This window comes from Streptopelia decaocto, assembly GCF_964273445.1.
Source record: "Streptopelia decaocto genome assembly, chromosome: 14".
Lineage (NCBI taxonomy): Eukaryota > Metazoa > Chordata > Aves > Columbiformes > Columbidae > Streptopelia > Streptopelia decaocto.
In genome coordinates this window covers 7,901,657-7,919,081 of record NC_138669.1, presented here as the reverse complement: position 1 = coordinate 7,919,081, position 17,425 = coordinate 7,901,657, and the positions used below count along the sequence as shown (strand labels likewise).

General features: G+C 45.1%; 1 protein-coding gene across 1 annotated transcript in view; it reads left to right on the top strand.

The window, feature by feature from the left end:
- The window catches only part of COL9A3 (collagen type IX alpha 3 chain), a 36,432-nt gene extending 19,007 nt beyond the window's left edge, over positions 1 to 17,425 (top strand). The window contains exons 16-33 of the mRNA XM_082065701.1: positions 216 to 269; positions 1,371 to 1,424; positions 1,853 to 1,906; positions 2,202 to 2,255; positions 2,844 to 2,897; positions 3,643 to 3,687; positions 4,564 to 4,617; positions 4,855 to 4,908; positions 7,695 to 7,748; positions 8,508 to 8,579; positions 11,849 to 11,884; positions 13,171 to 13,215; positions 13,758 to 13,790; positions 14,168 to 14,314; positions 14,943 to 14,997; positions 15,506 to 15,688; positions 15,910 to 15,987; positions 17,242 to 17,425. Coding sequence (XP_081921827.1) covers positions 216 to 269; positions 1,371 to 1,424; positions 1,853 to 1,906; positions 2,202 to 2,255; positions 2,844 to 2,897; positions 3,643 to 3,687; positions 4,564 to 4,617; positions 4,855 to 4,908; positions 7,695 to 7,748; positions 8,508 to 8,579; positions 11,849 to 11,884; positions 13,171 to 13,215; positions 13,758 to 13,790; positions 14,168 to 14,314; positions 14,943 to 14,997; positions 15,506 to 15,688; positions 15,910 to 15,987; positions 17,242 to 17,417 — 1,302 coding nt within the window. The 3' untranslated portion in view covers positions 17,418 to 17,425. The remainder of the gene's footprint in view (positions 1 to 215; positions 270 to 1,370; positions 1,425 to 1,852; positions 1,907 to 2,201; positions 2,256 to 2,843; positions 2,898 to 3,642; positions 3,688 to 4,563; positions 4,618 to 4,854; positions 4,909 to 7,694; positions 7,749 to 8,507; positions 8,580 to 11,848; positions 11,885 to 13,170; positions 13,216 to 13,757; positions 13,791 to 14,167; positions 14,315 to 14,942; positions 14,998 to 15,505; positions 15,689 to 15,909; positions 15,988 to 17,241) is intronic.

Genomic DNA, 17,425 nt, shown 5'->3' with positions numbered 1-17,425 from the left:
AGTGTATCACAGAGATAGTGGTGGGGAGATCCAGAGTAAAAACCTGCTTGTTAAGAGGGGGATCTTCTGCAAGGCTCTATTGCAAATTAGCAGGAAACATGGGGTGTCTTTCCAGGGCTTTTGTGGGTTTTTTTTAGATTGTGGTATAAGGTAGGGATACTGTTACTTCACCCTCTGCCAACCAGAATATCACAATGATGTATTATTCTTTGCAGGGTGACATTGGTTTCCGAGGGCCACCTGGAATCCCCGGACCTCCAGGGAAAGCCGTATGTACCTAATTCTCAGCATCTCAGTGGCTTTGCCTTCCACAGCCAAAGCCTCAGGTTTATCCCTCCTGCACTAATTTCTTTGCTGCCAGTGAACAGGAGGAGTGTGCTGACCATCTCCATCAGATCATTCTCTTTGTCCTTTTCCCTTCAGTTAGAGCAATGCTATTTCACCTGATGCAGATATCATTATGTCTTTCACTTAGTCATGTCCCATGCCAGATTGAAGTCACCCCATTTCCATTGCTCTCCATTCTTCTCTGCTCTTCCCTGAGCATCACCAGCTCCGGGCAAGCACTTGAGAGCAGCATCTGTGTTGTCCTTGGCAAGGAGAAATTTGAGGAAGAATCAGTAGGTGCTGTCCTGAGCTTCATCCTTTGAGCCTGGTCTATTCCCAAGTGCCCACGGCTCACAAGGATTTTTGCTAGAAGCAGAAATAGTCGTGTATTAAAGATACAGAGCCCTGGGGTGGAACGTAGAGCACAGAACCTGTGGGCAGACCCCTGTATCCTCCATGCTGTGCCCAAATATGAGACCTGAGCTGCATCTTTATGGTCTCTCTAAGAGCATTTTCCACTGGGCTGCCACACAGTCTCTCCTTAATGTGGATAATATGGCATCTGATTTATAGCACCTTCATCTGCCTACACCAGACAACACACCACAGTCTCCAGTGACCCCAAGGCAGAACCACCCTCTGAGGACCGCGCTAGTCTTTGCATGTATAGAAGAAATTCATCCAAACTATAATAAAATAAAGTGCCTACTCTCCACCAAACATTTCATTAAGCCAAGCAAGATCTAGACACTAAATATAAAAGTTTTTCTGACGCTTTGTTTCTTCTTCTTGCTTCATTAAATGAAGGGGAAGATGGTCTCTGCCCCAAGGGATTGTTGGCAACGTCCCTGCTGCAATTCATCTGTGTGTCAGGAGTTACAGAGCGTAACAGAAAGTACAGCCCAACTCCGGGGGGAGTGTGTACACTCACGCCTCTTCCCACATCAGCAAACAGCACAAAAAAAGTCATTTACATCCTTGAAACATTAGTCTTTGTCACTGTGTGATGAAGATGCTTAATGGCTTTTCCTCCTCTGTCATAGGGAATCCAAGGAAACAAAGGACCTCAAGGATTCAGGGGGCCCAAAGGTGATACTGTAAGTGCAGTTAAACACGTGTCTGCTCAAATTTTGGATGTGACACTCGAAGGGGTCTGACACGTTTATTATGGCTTGTGCCTCCTTGGTTTATGTGAAAGGGTTGAAAGTATTCCTCTGAAAAACAAGATGTTTAAGTCTTATTAAAAATGGCTAAGTAATAAGATGTGTAAGTGCTTCTTACAGTCCGGGGATCAGATCTTACATCTCCATCCCTTGAAACAATAAAGAATTTTCCCAGTTGCTGCAACCAGCACTGGGCCAGTTTTCTGGTGTGTCCTAGAGGAACCACCGTACCTATGTGACCAGGACAGGAGCCAGCACAAACTGAACAAAATGTCCCTACAGAGTCTGAGTTTTATCTTTGTTGACTGATTGTTCTTAAGAGTTTTGTCCTGGATAATGTGGGATTTATTGCTGATTTCTAGGGTAGACCGGGACCGAAAGGAAACCCAGGGGCTCGTGGACTCATAGGAGAGCCTGTAAGTCAATTAAGTAAGATGCAAGTCTCACTGTTGTTTTGCTGGCAGACGATGAAATAAATCCAATAGGAGAAATCTGTCATCTTATAGTCTTTGCTATCAAACTTCTGGTCTGTGTAACCTTCAGCGTAATTCTGGCTGGACCAAGCCCTCGCTGTGCTGCTGGTCCATGAAAAATCTCCCTGTTTCCCAATACAACTGGAGCTGCACCCATTGCCAAAAGGTTCTTTGTGAACATATTTTGCAAACCACAGAGTCTCCTCATGACCTTAACCTGCGTTGTGCACGCTTGCAGGGCATGCCTGGCAAGGATGGACGGGATGGAACTCCTGGACTCGATGGTGAGAAGGTTTGTAAAGTCCTACTTAAACACTGCAGGAAACATTTCTGGTACTGTCCCTTGTGTGTTGCAAAGCTACTGATACTTGTCAAAAAAGAGCATGGCTGGAAAGCTTTTGCTTCTAGAAAGTTTTCCAGTAGCATAACTAGTGAAAAAGAGTGAATTTCCTTCTGTTAATTAATCCCAAGGAAACTCCCTAAAGAAAGAAGGTGCACACATGGGCCATGCACATATGATCTAAACTCAGCTGTGTCCCTCTGCTTAGTGGTTCCCGTTGGCTGACTCTAGCCCTTCAGAGATGCCTTTTCAGAGCTGTTGACAGAGACATCTGTTTGTCTTAATTGCCTGTAGACAAAGTACTGTCAGGTTTTTGAATGGTGATCCCACAGAAATGTGGGTCATGAGCTGCAGGGGGACTATGGAACCACCCAGGAGCTCTGGGCACCATGTCTACCTCCTGCAGATGCAACAGGCTCTGGGTCCTGCACATGTGGGTAGGGAGAAGATTTCAAATCCCTGTTTGGGAATGTGTCCCCTGCCTGTGTCAGACCGTTTTCCAGCAGCAGAGAGTCTCTCCTAACCTCTCGATATCCGCAGGGTGATGCAGCTCGCATGGGTGCTCCTGGAGAGAAGGGACCAAACGGACTGCCCGTGAGTACGGACCTGTCACCATTGGGGGCTCCACCAGCTTGGCCTGCGCACAGAGACCCTTCCTGGGGAGAGGGGGCGTCATCTTGTGCATTGTTTCACTAGGGGCCCCATCTAAGCCAAAAGAAAATGCATTTTTCCCACCATACAAGCAAGGGAGCAGTGCAAAGACAGAGTGGAAAACATCTGGAGTAGCACCAAATACTAATACAGCATCCATACCCTGGATTTTGGCCTCTCCAGCTCTGTTTAAAATTTAAATTTGAGAGGAACTTTCTCTTTCATATCCCAGTGATGTGCATCCTTTATGCAGGAGAGGTAAGATCTGGGATACAAATGACCATAATTCAACAATAGCCTGAGCTCCGTCCCTGGCTTACTGGTGTTCATTGGCAAAATGTTTCATTTCTCCAGTCTTCCAGCTATTTAAATAGAGGTAAAGTATTCCTTTGTTCCCGTCTTATGGAATATTTTGAAAACCCTTGGAGAGAGGTTTCTGCTGTGCAAAATGCTGCTGCTGCTCTATTTGTATATTCCTCCTCTTTGCTCTAATTGTCAAGGATTGGTGTATGTAGAGCTGCTGGTGCAGGGAACAATGGGAAAACTGAAGCCATAATTTTCATGGTGAAACCTACAGAAATGTAAATCCTCCATTGCTTCAAGCAAACGTTGCTCATTGTTTAACAAATCAGACCAAAAAAAACTTATTAACTTCACTTCTTCTGACATTGCTTTATTTTTTTTTCAGGGACTGCCTGGAAGAGCAGGTGTTAAAGGCTCGAAGGGTGAACCAGTAAGTGAATCTCTCTAGTGACAGGTTCTGATGTGGAAGCTACTGAACTTTTCACCACAAGGCTTTTCAGCTTTTGGGGAGTGGTGCCCACACAAAGGCCCTGGGAGGTCACCAAAGTGGCCACGTCAGGGCTGGGTCCCCAGGAGCAGGCGTTAGGTGTCACTATGGGGAAGGTTTTGCTCTTGCACTTGATCAGGAAAGACATAGCGAATGGACTGGGGAGATGTCAGTGGTTTAGGAACCTCAGAAGGAAGCATTCAGCCTTTTAGCAAAGTCCCAAGAGCAGGTTTCATCTTTGTGAATGTAAAGGCTGAGGAGCTGCAAGCAGGAGCAGGATGATCTTGCCTTTTGGAGACTTTCCCCCCACCACAGAGCTTTAGATTGTGCGATAAAATAAAATCTCAGACAGACCATAGCAATCCAGCACAAAGCTGGTCTGGGAAGTGGCTTTTTTTCTGTCTCACCCATTCCTTTCTGAATTTCCCTGTCTGCATCATTATTCTCATTAATCCTCATGCTGCAGGGGGAGACTCTTCTCCTTGCATAAAGGTGATGCAGAAATGAATGAAATGGGGTGTCCTGAGTGTGCCTCCAAAAAAGCATCCCTGTCTCAGTCCGAGGTGGCATCTGGTGGCCCTGCTTGGGCTGGGAGCCCTGCCTGCTCACCAGTCCCAGGACAGGACGTACAGCTCACCTCCTCTTTAAATGTCCGTTCTTTGGGGTTTTCTCTTCTTGATCTTAGAACTACAAAAGTGTAAAGCTGCTTTTATGTCCTAATCCAGGTTTTAGCTCCCTGCTCTGTTTGTGTCTCTAGGTAGGACAGAAATGATTCTTTGAAGTGATGCCCTAACTGGGTGTTTGCTTTCTTCTCCACAGGGCAGCCCTGGGGAGATGGGAGAGGCCGGTCCCTCTGGAGAGCCCGGCATCCCTGTACGTATCCCCAGCATTTATACTTATCACAAGCTCTGCTGCGGGTGTTTTAAACCAAGCCGCAGAGCTGGAGCTCACAGAGATCAAAGCCCACCAAGGCAGGTGGTGCGACCTGTTTGGATGGGGCAGAGGGCGTGGATAAACTCCTGGGATCCAGGAGTTCCAGCTCTGCACTGGGTTGGGAAGGGTGGATGAGCAGCTCCTAAATGTCACATCTGACTTTGGTGTTATTGCCAGGGCGATGTTGGGATTCCTGGTGAGAGGGGTCTGCCGGGACCCAGAGGAGCGACCGTAAGTACAACGCTGCTTCTAAATCTAATAGATGCCAAAATCAAGTTACGTACATGGTGTTATTCTCTGGCTAAAATAAAACACCGTGTCCTGTCTTGGTATTTTCTCAGGGTAGTTTTGGCAGCAGAGGAATTGCTCCTCTGTAAGTGGGTCAGATCCTGCTCTTGCTGACAATTCCGTGCAAATGCAAAGCGATTCCTCCCGCTTCATTTGGCAAAGGGAGCTGCAGCTGCCCAAGGGGGTTGTGGAGCTGCCACAGTCAGACAGGAGCCACTGGACAGTCAGCACTTCCCTTGTTAGACAGTAATAATAAGGTTCAGCTTGTGCTGAATGTGAGTCATTAAGAGGCAAAACTCCCGTTATTTCAATGTACATTGCCACCAGCACATAAAACACGAAATCCTTCCCATTCCTGTATTGCATCCCTTGAAGCAGGAGAGGTTCACAAAACCTGAAGCAACAAAACTGAACAGCCTGCACACACTATGGTGAATGAGAGGGGCTGGAAAAGTGTTAAAAAATGCCCCAAAGTTCACAACCACACGATGGGTGCGACACCAAAACAGTTTTCAAATGGGGAACCTGTTCACGTTTCCTTCTCCCACCCTTCCTGCGGCAGCATTCTCTTGCTGGGAACCCCTAGGAACAAACAAACAAAACCCATACACAGCTCCAGCAGTTTTCACTTTCGCTCTGAACTGACAACTTTTTGAAATCTCTGGGTTAGAAACTGCTGAGGTCCCCAATGTAGCATCTTGTTCCTGCTGTTACTGCATTACCTGCGTCATCTCAGAGCCTGAGAAATAAAAAGCTGCAGGAGTTGCAATGCAAACCTGAAAACAGCGGCATGGCCACCTGTTTTGACCCTGCTGAACAGCAGAGATAACAACAAATGGATCCGCGTGATAAAACCTGATTTTATTCACACTACTAAAATTGCGAGGATACCTTTTATTTTATCTCTCCCCAACTAGTGTTGCCATTGTGGTTGGACTTGACATTCCAGTGGTTTCATTTCACTTTTTTTCTTCTCTTTTTTCCCCCCTCTTAATCTCATTTTGAAATCCAGAAGCCTACAGCAAGTCTAACATGATTTCTGGTATGTGCCGCTTGGAAGAAATTGAACAGTATGATGATTTATTGTTTGTGAGCAGGTGCTTCCAAGGAGAGGGAAATCAGCCTTAGAAAGAAACCAGATTAATAATGTTTGCTTTTATGTCTGCAGTCTTTCATCACAATAGCTGGCCCCACAAAGGTATCAGTACAGCTAAAAATCAAATGCAGTCGAGCTAATTGGGTTGGTGAAGACTTCTGATGTGGGTGCAATAGCAGATGAACCTCTGTTTATTTCTAACCTGGCTTCTGAATTTCTGGTTTGTGTTATTAGAGTCCTAATTTGTGTGAAGTATTGTTAAGCCTGAACTATTCTAAATTGCAGGATTTGTCTAGTGTTAAGGCAGTTTGGCTCAAAACAATTTGACTTTATCATAACATACCAAGGGTTTCTGCCCATTCTGAGGCTGTCCGGTTTCGTCAGGTCCCACCACTTCTAAAGGCACCAGCACAGCAGAGTCATTTTTGGAGCAATTTAATGTAACTTCGCTAGAGCTCTGTATTCCTAACTCTCCAGGTTCCTCAGTGAATTACAAGCAGAAAACAGAAACAGTAACCACAAAAACACCTGAGCAGTTCTGTAGCTGTTTTGAAGAGGATGCTGCTTTATTTCAGCAGGTTCTTCTGGACAGAGTCTGGTTTCTGCACCAGGCTGTGTCTGTGCTGCTCTGGAGAGCCAGGCAGGGGGACGGGCGGCTGCTTTAGATTGGATATGGAGTCACACAAAGCACGAGGATTTCCTCCTCACAATGACCAGAAAAAAAATATAAGAGACAGTGGGTGTTCAGGTACAAGGGAGAATTTGTAGGGCTGACAATTAGGGAAAAAATACGGATGGCATTTGAAGGCACAGCTGCACTGCAGTCCAGCAGAGCTGGTTTCTGGGGCACATTGGACAGTCAGTGCTGATTTATCTTCTGCCTGCAGTGGCTGGTTGGGAGTTTATTTGTGTCCCTTAATGCCGCACCCAGCAGAGATGCTGTGAAACGAGGCACAACTTTGCCCAAGGCATCTCTTTCAAGAAGACGCTTTACAAAATGGGATTTAGGTGCCTAAATTACTTGGAGGTTTTTTTTTCACCCAAGATCTTTATCGCATATGTGATTTTTCTCTGTAGAAAGTAATAGACTCCTAATGGCAACGTTCGTGTTCTGTCTGGTGAGCCGGGCTCTGAAAAGCACCCTTGCTAACAGCACAAGAAATTGCCTTTTTCTGCATTGCAAGTACAAAATGTGCCAAAGCAAGTGGATGCAATTGCCATTTTTCATGTCTGAGTGCAGGTAGCATGTGTTTTACAGCAGTTTCTTGCAAAATCAATTGGATCAATTAAAAGCATAATATTGGCATAGCAAGCCCCTTTAGTGTATATTGTTTACGCTCTATCATGCTACCACTTTTTGCTGTCATTGATTTTTACTATTTATGAGTATGGTATGTCATTAAGCATTAATGGATACAAATAAGTGCTTTTTTCTAATAATAACAATATTAATAAAGCCCAGTAAACACCAAGCCCTACTTTACAGCAGCTCATCGGGTCCATCAGCAATGCCAGCGGGCGACGGCTGCTGCAGCACAGAGCTGCATGCTTGCCCTCTGCTAGAAATGTGCTAATTTAATTACACAAGTCGCTTACCTGGCCCTAAATCTTCTCCTTATCTTTCTTTTTTTAGGGACCGCTTGGTCTTCAAGGCCCGATGGGAGCCCCCGGTGTCAGAGGTTTCCAGGTCGGTATCTGATGGGGTCATTCAATGGGTGTCATGTTCAGGCCACTGTTTTCTGCAAACCTCTGGCAGGACGAGTGATGGGAAGAAATGTCTTTCCACTTGCCAGAACCAGTTTGACACTGTTATTAACATGGTGCGGTTGAAAGAGCACAAAGCCAATGAGCTGCCTGCTGGAGCAAATGATATTTGGTATTGGATTGAAAAAGAAGAGTTTGAGTTTGACCTGTGTAAAGATGCCTTAATTTCTTCTCGATCTGGACACCTCCAGCCTGGATGTCTCAGTGAACTCCTTTTCCCTCCTGCTACATGGAGGGATGCTCATATTTCTTCCTCCCCTTACCAAGGAAGTGTTCACAACCAGTCCCCATTCCCCAGTGAAACTGGCTGAAAAACAGTGTAGGGTCCAACCTTCTGGGAGCATCACTCAGTCAGGAGTCACAGATCAGATTTTATTAATATTAAAATGTGTATATATTTTTAAATTATTATTTTAATGTCAGCAAAAGACCTGGGCAAGCCAAGGGCAGGTGGCTGAAATGTGGGGGACAGGAGTCAGAGGGAGCTGTACCGACCAACACAAGTGGTACCAGCAACCAGCAAGTGGTCCGTCAATCCTGGGGGAAAAAGGAGAGGAGAACTGAGGAAAATGACCCTTTTGAGTGTGTTATGGAGAGTGGTGGACTTTGGGAATGTCAAGATACACGAGTTTTCCTGGTGCTTTAAGTTGTAGCTCTTTTTATTCGTTGTTTTTCCTAACAGGGTCCCAAAGGTGCCAGCGGGGAGCCCGGCCTCCCTGGTCCCACTGGAATTCGTGGCGAGTTGGGTGACAGGGTAAGGAGAAAACCTCTGTAACCAATTCTTGTTCGGGAGATGTGAAATTAGAGCGTAGCGAGGCACCAAACACTGTGGTTGATGTCAGCCCAGCAAACTGGAGCAGGTCAGAGTGGGGTACACGGGGTATCCCTATCCAAAATCTGAGTTTGCTGCCTGCCCAGGACAGATCTGACGGCAGGTGACAGATTTGTGCATCCCAACTCTGCCATTCCCGTCCTTATTTCAGTTCAGGAACTCCCACTATTTTCAGACAGGATGGATTGTTTAAAAGAGATTTCAGGATCTTCTCCCAGCTGGAAGAGATGATTTCACCAAACCCTTGCTCCCCATGAGCACAGCAGCGCTGCTTCACGCGCTTTTCCATTCAGATGCTTGATTTGGGTTTCTGGCTTTTTTAAAATCACAGTTTCCTCAGTGACTTTTCTTTCTGAACAGCAGCACACCTGGGCCCCACGCCTCAGAATATTTAAATGAATTCACTCTCCTTCTAAAGAAGCCAGCGGGGCAAAGTAAATGACATTTATTCGGGGTTTGCTGAGAACAGTAGCCGTGTGTTTGCCGGCTCCCTCGACTCCAGCTCGAAGGTGAAGTTTCAGTGTCAGCGATCGCAGCGGCACAGGGGGTTTCACAATGGCCCTTCTGTGCCGGCTCCAGGCAGGTTTCAAAAACCCCCTTGGAGGGACTGTGAGCCTGGAATGTGGAACAGGAGGGTTATTGTGGGCTCCTGGGTTTTGCCACGGTGGAAAATGTATGTTGGGAGGGGAAGAGGCCCCTGCACAGAGCAGCTCAGTGTCCAGAGAGGGAGGGAAAATGTCCTGCTTAAAGAAACAAAAAATTAGGTTTTATTTCTGGCTCTGAAGTTGTGTAGTTACTCTGAGATATAATTGTTGATTGTTCCTTAACACCCCAGCTCGTTCACAGCTTTCCCCAGGAAAATGTGCTGGAGCGGCTTTGGGTAATGCTGGAGAATTTCCACCTGGTTCTGAGAATATTTTTCACCCACTCACCATGTCCCACTGGTGTTGGTGACAACCCCACTAGTGTCAGTGACAACCCCACCGGTGTCGGTGACAACCCCACGGTCCCACCCTCCGTGTCCATGCAGCAGCAAGGGCTGTGCCAGCAACCAGCACTGCGGGTTCTGTGTTTATTAATGGGCGCAAGATCAGGGCTGGGAAGACCCTAAAACCTCAGACCATGTCTTTATATGTTAAATAAACAGCCTTTGCTGCTGGGGGGTGGTGGCATCTGCTGGGGGGCACACAGGGCACAGCAGATGCCACCCTGTTTGCTGTATTGCTAGCCCAGCCTGCTGGTCCTGACACGTCTAAAGAGGATCTGCAAATACACGATCAATACAATTCCAGGGGCCCAGCTCACCCATCACACTCTGCTGAAACCAACTGTGACATTTTTAATTAGGAAAAAAAGTCCCGTAAGCCTGAGTTCACAGGTACTGATATGTGTTTTCACAGTCCTTGGGGGACTGTGGCCAGGAATATAAACCAGCGTGTCACTAAGTGTATTTTCTTGCATGAAATATACGGGAAGTTTAGTGTGTTTGACCATAAGATATAAATAGCATTGAGACGATATATAATCCACCTTGTTGGAATGCGGGGTATTGCGGAGGGGAAGGACTTGGCTGTTATTGCTGACTGAGGGAGCAACAGGCAAAGACTTTTCCTAAAGATTTTTATTAAGGTCAAATTCCTGGGGATTCTGAATGCTGGCAGCAACCTGGGGCGATGTCTCTCTCAGCTCCATATCGGTGGCATCACCAGATGCTTGGTGAAAAATGTGGGTTGTATTTGATTGATGGAATGATACAAATGTGAGGACGGCTGGTGGATTTGGAGCTGCTGGCCCTGAAGTCCTGTCACCTGTTCCTGCTGCTGGGAATTACAGTTTTGAATCAATTGTGGGCCAAGCTTTTCTTTAAGGGCCTGTTCCTCGCAGGACACAGACTTTGGTGACTGAGTTTTAATGCCGTAACATTTCCTGGAGCCTTGGGACTCTGTGAAGATGGAGGTATAAATCTAGATGATAACATTCAGGAAAGAATATGTTGCCTTTGCCTTCAGCAAACATAAAATGGGAGTTCTAAATAGCTGTATCCATTCTTGCATTTGAACATTCCATTGTCCATTTTGTCAAGAATTATTTTTCTTCAGTAGAAATCCCCTCTTTTTTAACTTATTCGGTGCTTGACCAAAATGACATATCCTTGTTATACGTGCTTGTTCTCCTCTATGATTCTGTTCTGATGAGCCATCTCCAGATCTAGTTATTGAAAAAGATCAGTTTGCGGATGTCAGATTGATGAATGTGCTGTAGAAATCCTCTCTGAAGGGCAAAATAGTTGGGTTTCCCATGTAGATTTTGCAGTACAGAAAAAAAACTGGAGTTCTCCTGAACTTCTCATTGGCTCTGCTAAATCCAAAGTCACAGAGTGGGGCGAAAACGTCTCCTGTCCTCTCTGTGAATGCCAGGTAGGTAGAGTTAAGTTGGAAGGATTTTTCAAGCTGCCTGAATTATCACTAGGGTGATAATCAGCTCATCATCTAAATGTATTTTATTCCTGTGGTCATGTTGTTCTGTGGTTCTCAAAGTCAGGAGCACCTAACTCCAAATCCCCAGGAAAACTGACAGTCGAATGAAGCCTTGAAAAAACATCCTGACTTTTCACCTCTGCAGTACAAAAATATTCTGGTCCATTTTATACCATCAATCCAATCTCCTCCTCGCACCTTCACGTGTGAAAGGCAGAGATCAATCACCCACCAGTCTCATCCCGGACCTCGTCCTTTCATTTGTGAATTTGTAAAATTGCTGTGTGGGTCATGCTTGTGAGATGACAATAACGAAAAGCAGAGGGGCAGAAGTAAAACAGAGTTCCTGCCCCTGGGATGGATTAGAAAAATGAATTTTGTGGAACAGGTGTAAAAAACCCCCTAGGATTAGAAGCCCAGAATTCATTTGGGTTGTATTTAGGTAATTGAGGAGGATGGTGTGATAAAGGCCAGTGTGAGAAACCGTCCCGCAACACAAACCCCTGACTGCAGAGAGTGCCCCAGAACTAGAAAGGATGCTTAAAATCTCTTCTTACTGAGAAGTATGAATGAGATTTGGCTCCCTCCTACTTGGCAGTTGGGAGACTTAATTCTCAGCCCCTTGCTGAGTGAGTGAATGTCTGACCGCAGCAGGAATTCACAGGAAAACAACAGTTTGAGCTCATTTGCCTTCTTTCTTTTCCTTATTCTCAGGGTCCTACCGGTGTTCCTGGTCCCAAAGGTAACCAGGTAAGTGACAACTACCACGCTGTAGTCAGCAGAGGCATTTAAACTACCTTAGACGCAGCCTTTGACAGCACAAACTGCTTTTCCTGCCTCAAATGAAAATATTGTAGAGCAGGCACCAACAGAAACCTCTTTGGTACTGATTTTCCTGTGTTGGCAAAAGAAATGTAGCCATTCTAATGGAGACACGTGAAAATGCTGTGATAAAAATGCGAGACTCTTTCTGTGTATTTTGTAACCACAAGGGATGCTGTGTATGAGCTCCTCACATCATATTCCTCCAAATTAAGTTTAGAAGTGCAGCTTTTCACTGAACATCATCTGATTAGGGTTTGTCCTAACCTCAAAGCCTGGCACACTAATAGACTAATTTAATCTTTTACTTTTTGCTGCTTAACTTCCATAGTTGGATTAATCTCAGTGATAAGCTTTTGAGGCAGTTTTCATCAAATATATGACTTACATTATGACTGTGTTCTTGCAGAAAACGTGTCCTTTCCCAGCAAGCGCTGCTTGTTATGTTTCCCAGTGTCTGTGTGGTCCCTGCTTTGTTGCTAAGGCAAAGTTACCAACCTAACCTGCATTTCTCTTGAAACAACTTCCTCCCTAAAGCCATAGAGTCATCGTAACAATGCTCATTATCTGCTCTAATTGCCGTGTAATAAGGCAGCCCTGACGCAGAGCGTTTGGCGTGGGAAGCGCCGCCAGTGGTGGCGGGTGCAGTGATTTGTGTCGCTCCCAGCGATGCTCGAATTGCTCGCGCTGCTATCGGCTTAACGGACGTGATCCCAAAATTGATGTTGCTTGTCGTGGTTAGTAAAACTAATGTCAGCAGAGCTTTGGGCACCCTTGCATTAGGGTCCCCAGGGAGGGATGGTCCTCACCATGGGATGCATCACTGCTGTTGAAGGGTGGGATGAAGCTGTTCTGCAGGTGACTCTTCCCACTGAGGGAACCTCGAGGACACAGTCACACTGGACACTGAACATTGAACAGTCATTGCAAACTCGCGTTTTCTGTGAGACTTGGCACCGGGGAACCTGAAATTTAGATTCCCTGTAAGAAATTTGTAAAAAGTCCCATTCTGGACACTTCATGTCAGAGGCTGAGTGGGGACAGGGTTCAGCTTTGGGAAGAGAGAATTTGCTTTTGCTGGAGCAGCTGTATAAGCTGCAAAATGCCCCCATCTCCCTCAGGAGCTGAGCTTATTCATGTCTCAGAGTGAGCCGTATTGTCAATAATCTTTGTGTACAGCAGGTGCGGTGTTAATTCTGGTATCCAACTTTCAGGGCATTGCTGGAGCAGATGGCCTCCCAGGCGACAAAGGAGAACTGGTGGGTGTCCTAGAATTCAGTAAAACTGACTCCTCAAATAACAGGTGGATCTAGAGAACCATGAAGAACTAACATGGTCAGTCAGAATTAACCATCCAAGAGCTCCAACCCTGCTGGCTGTGAAAAGGAGAGGGCAATCCAAGCCTCTCCACCACCCAATTGACGGTGTGGATCAGCTCTCCTCTTGTCTCCAGGACCCCCCAGATGTGGCCTGTGCAGAGCTGGGGGTATCAGCACTCACCCCTCATTTTGCTCCTCAGAGCGGTCAACATTGCTCTGTCCACAGGGGGTTTTTGGTTCATCTCAAGAATTACCCAGGTTTCCTGGAGCTGCCTCGTGGCATCAGGGACGTCTCCCTGTTGTGCCAGGGATGAGTCTGGTCTCCAGGATCCTGTTATCGTTCCTGGCTCCTTTGCCAGAAAAGCCCATTGGGTGCCATGTACATGTCTTCAGCGCTTCCCGGAGCTTGGGAGATTTGACTTTAGATGTGCATTTTCTGAATGGATCATTCTTTTTTTTAATTTCCCTTTTCTTTCTAACAGGGTCCCTTTGGTCCCCCCGGCCAAAAAGGAGAGGTAGGTGTCAGACATTGCGGGCTCATGCCCTGAAAGGTTTGGGAGTAGATGTGCTTATCGCATCTTTTGATGATGTATCTCCATAAAATCTGTTCTGGCATTGTTTTTTCCTAGAAGCACATTTTCTTCATGGTCACACTATAAAATCTATAACTGTGAGATTTTTTTTGTGGCATTCAAAACATTCAAATATGTGTGATAATTTTGCTGTAGCAAGGACTCCTGTTATGACCTATATATGTAAAGCCACCCATACGATATAAGACCCATACGCGGTCAGCGAAACCTGAAGAAAGGCTTAATTAATCCCCATGAGAAGAGAATGGACCATGTCTTCTCTTTTAAGTGATTTTTTTTGTTTTCTTTCTTCATTACAGCCAGGAAAAAGAGGAGAACTTGGTCCTAAAGGTGTCCAAGGACCTAACGGCACAGCTGGAGTACCAGGGATCCCAGGACTCCCAGGGCCCATGGGCCACCAGGGAGAACAAGGTGTTCCCGGCATCACAGGAAAACCTGGGCCCCCGGTAAGTGGGTTCTGCTTCTGGGCCATGGTCAGGGAGTCTCTAAAGTGAATAAATGGGTCGTAGATTTTGGTTGCAATTCAAAACATAAGGTCCTGCACTTCAGCAGGCAAAAGTAGGTGACCGTGCGTGCAGGCTAATGGTCTTGCATCAAGTGTTTACCAGTGCAAAAATATTAAGTTTGCAAGCTTCAGAATTAAAGTCGCCCAGAATGCATGTTCTGGAGAATTAATTTTCTCTCATACTGATATAAAAATGATTATCTGTGTCCATTGGAAGAGGCTCTAAGACACTGTGCTCATTACAAAAGTGAGTTAGAAGTTGGTATTTAAAAATACAACTCCTGTTCAATGCTTCAAATGTTAGACCTCTTCTGTCTTGATCCAGAGCTCATGTTTCATCACTCGGGAGAGACCAAATAAACTCTAGATTAAGTATCTGGCCTAACATTAAAATTAATCTCTGCCATTAGTATGATAGAGGTTCTGAATTAAAGCCATTGTCTTTTAAAGAGGGGAAAAAAAACCCCACTCCTCTTCATGCGGGATCGTGTGCTTCTCACTGAGCTGCTGGAAATGTGTTTCATGTCCTGAAACTTCTGTATAACGACAAATTATTCTGTTAACTGCAGGGCAAAGAGGCCAGCGAACAACATATAAGAGAACTCTGCGGGGAAATGATAAATGGTGAGTATTACTGAGAGAAAACTGAGTTTAATTACCATATTTAACTGAAGATGAGCAGATCCTGAACATAAGGTGGCCCCAAGATGTTTTATTTTTGTCTTAATAAGAAAAAAAATACATTGAGTAGTGTTTTCTCTTTGAAGTTACTGTTCTGCATTTGGTTATTTTTGCCATTTGGGATTGAAGTTGTTTTCATTATTTATTTAAGAATAATTCTCTAGAATATTTGACATCTTTTAAAGTGGTTTAGGGAACAGGAAATATCAATGGGTTAAAAACCTGCAGATTTCTGACCAAAATCTTCCCCTGTGGACATTTTAAGAAAATAAAAAGCCAGATTCAATGTTTCTGTGTGCAGAAGCAGCAGGGAGCAGGATCTGCCCAAGCACCCAGCTCTGCTTTACTGTCACACACTGGGATTTCAGCTTCTCTCTCCCACTTGGTGGCAGATGCCGAACGGCCAAGCAAAGAGTGAAAATGTCAGACAGTTTTCAATTGTTCTTTTCAGATCAAATTGCACAGTTGGCTGCTAACCTGAGAAAGCCCTTGTCTCCTGGAATGACGGGTCGTCCTGGTCCAGCGGGTCCCCCGGGTCCTCCTGGAGCGACGGGGAGCGTTGGGCACCCTGGTCCTCGCGGTCCCCCCGGGTACCGAGGGCCAACGGGAGAACTCGGTGATCCTGGTCCCCGAGGTAAGACTAAACCGACCCCCTCCTCTTTTATGCCCACTGAAATCAATTGCAAACTTGTACTAATTTCAGCAGAGGAGAAAAGATCAGGGCTTGGGCAGCTGGTGGAGTTCTAGAGGGCAGTTTGGCATCCTTAGGGATGCAGCGTAAGGAAAGACGCCAGTGGTGTCCTGAGGATTTTGAGTAAACGACTCATTGTTGAAATTGTCTGTTTGTGATTAAAGGTGACACTGGTGAAAAGGGAGATAAAGGACCTGTTGGTCAAGGTATTGATGGGCCTGACGGCGATCAAGGACTTCAAGGTAAGGCTGTGCAAATAACCTAATAAACCATGACTTAAGTAAAGGCTGAGCAGGGACAGCTCTGCATATTGTTGGCAGTATATAATATCAGTATATTATATACAATTTGTCCCTGTAATCTTTATAGCAGGGTCCTCCAAAATTTAGTTCATGCTTCTAGATCAAACCAGAGAAATCAGGGACAATATTTTTTTGCACCAGAAACAAATATAACTTCCTAGCGTAATGACGTAGCGAGTACTGCGGTGTTCTTGCTCTGTACCTGGCTATAATCCCAGTCCCTGAAGTCATGGATCCTCTTTTGATGAAGATTCAAAGATTAATTTATGCAAATTAATGAGTATCTGTTAGAAACTCAAATAATATTCTTTCTTTTGCTCACCTATTAAAGCAGCTTTTCTAATTGCTATTATATCTGCACAGTGATTAAGTTACAGGCACCAAAATCAGGCTCTGCATCTGTGTAATTTCATAAAACCAGAATATTTATACCCAGTTGTCTTAGATTCTTCCATGAAATAATTGCATTAATCCATAAATGTTTTCTTTCCTGAAGCATGTAGAAAGAGGCTGCGTCTCACAAATTAGATATTGAGAGCATTTGTCCTACTCATGCAATGTAAGGAGATTAACAGTAGATGCAATTTATCACTTACACGAATAAAAAGAATCAGGCACTGTGTCTCTATCACAATTAAGAGAGGAATGCAGGTTTATACACCAGCTGATACAGCTGTCCCTCAGGGAGACAGAAGAATAGTTTAAAGTATTTAAGAAAGCTTCAGTAGCTTGCTGTTACAGAAATTAGCATTTTGTGAATTATGTTTGGCATCTGAAGGAAAAAATATTCAAAATATTCAGGGATGATGTAAAATAATTCTAGTTACAAATCACTTGGTGTTATTCATGGAGTCCTACACTAACAGGGCAGCTCTGGGATGGAATCCAGTTCTACAGCAATCAGCAAAAGTCCAACCAGACACATGTGGTGACAAAAGCGCAACACTAAAGTTCCGCCTTTGACTCTACGGAGGTAATTGCAGTAAAAATGCCAAGATAGTTCACAAAATCCAAAAAACATACTTCAGATTCAGGCTAAATTTATTCAACACCTTGTACTCAATAAGGCCATAACAAGTCTGATGTAGAGACACTTAAAATATTTTAAGAACTCTAAACGTAACACACACACACATATATATATATATTTTAAAGAAAAGAAATAATTAATGTAATATTTTTCTCCTTGTTTAGGACCACCTGGTGTACCTGGAATTACTAAAAACGGCCGTGATGGTGCTCAGGGTGAACCTGGTCTGCCGGGGGATCCCGGTGCTCCTGGTGCTATTGGGGCTCAGGGAACTCCTGGAATATGCGACACGTCGGCTTGTATGGGAGCTGTGGGAGCATCGACCTCCAAAAAATCATAAACCAACAG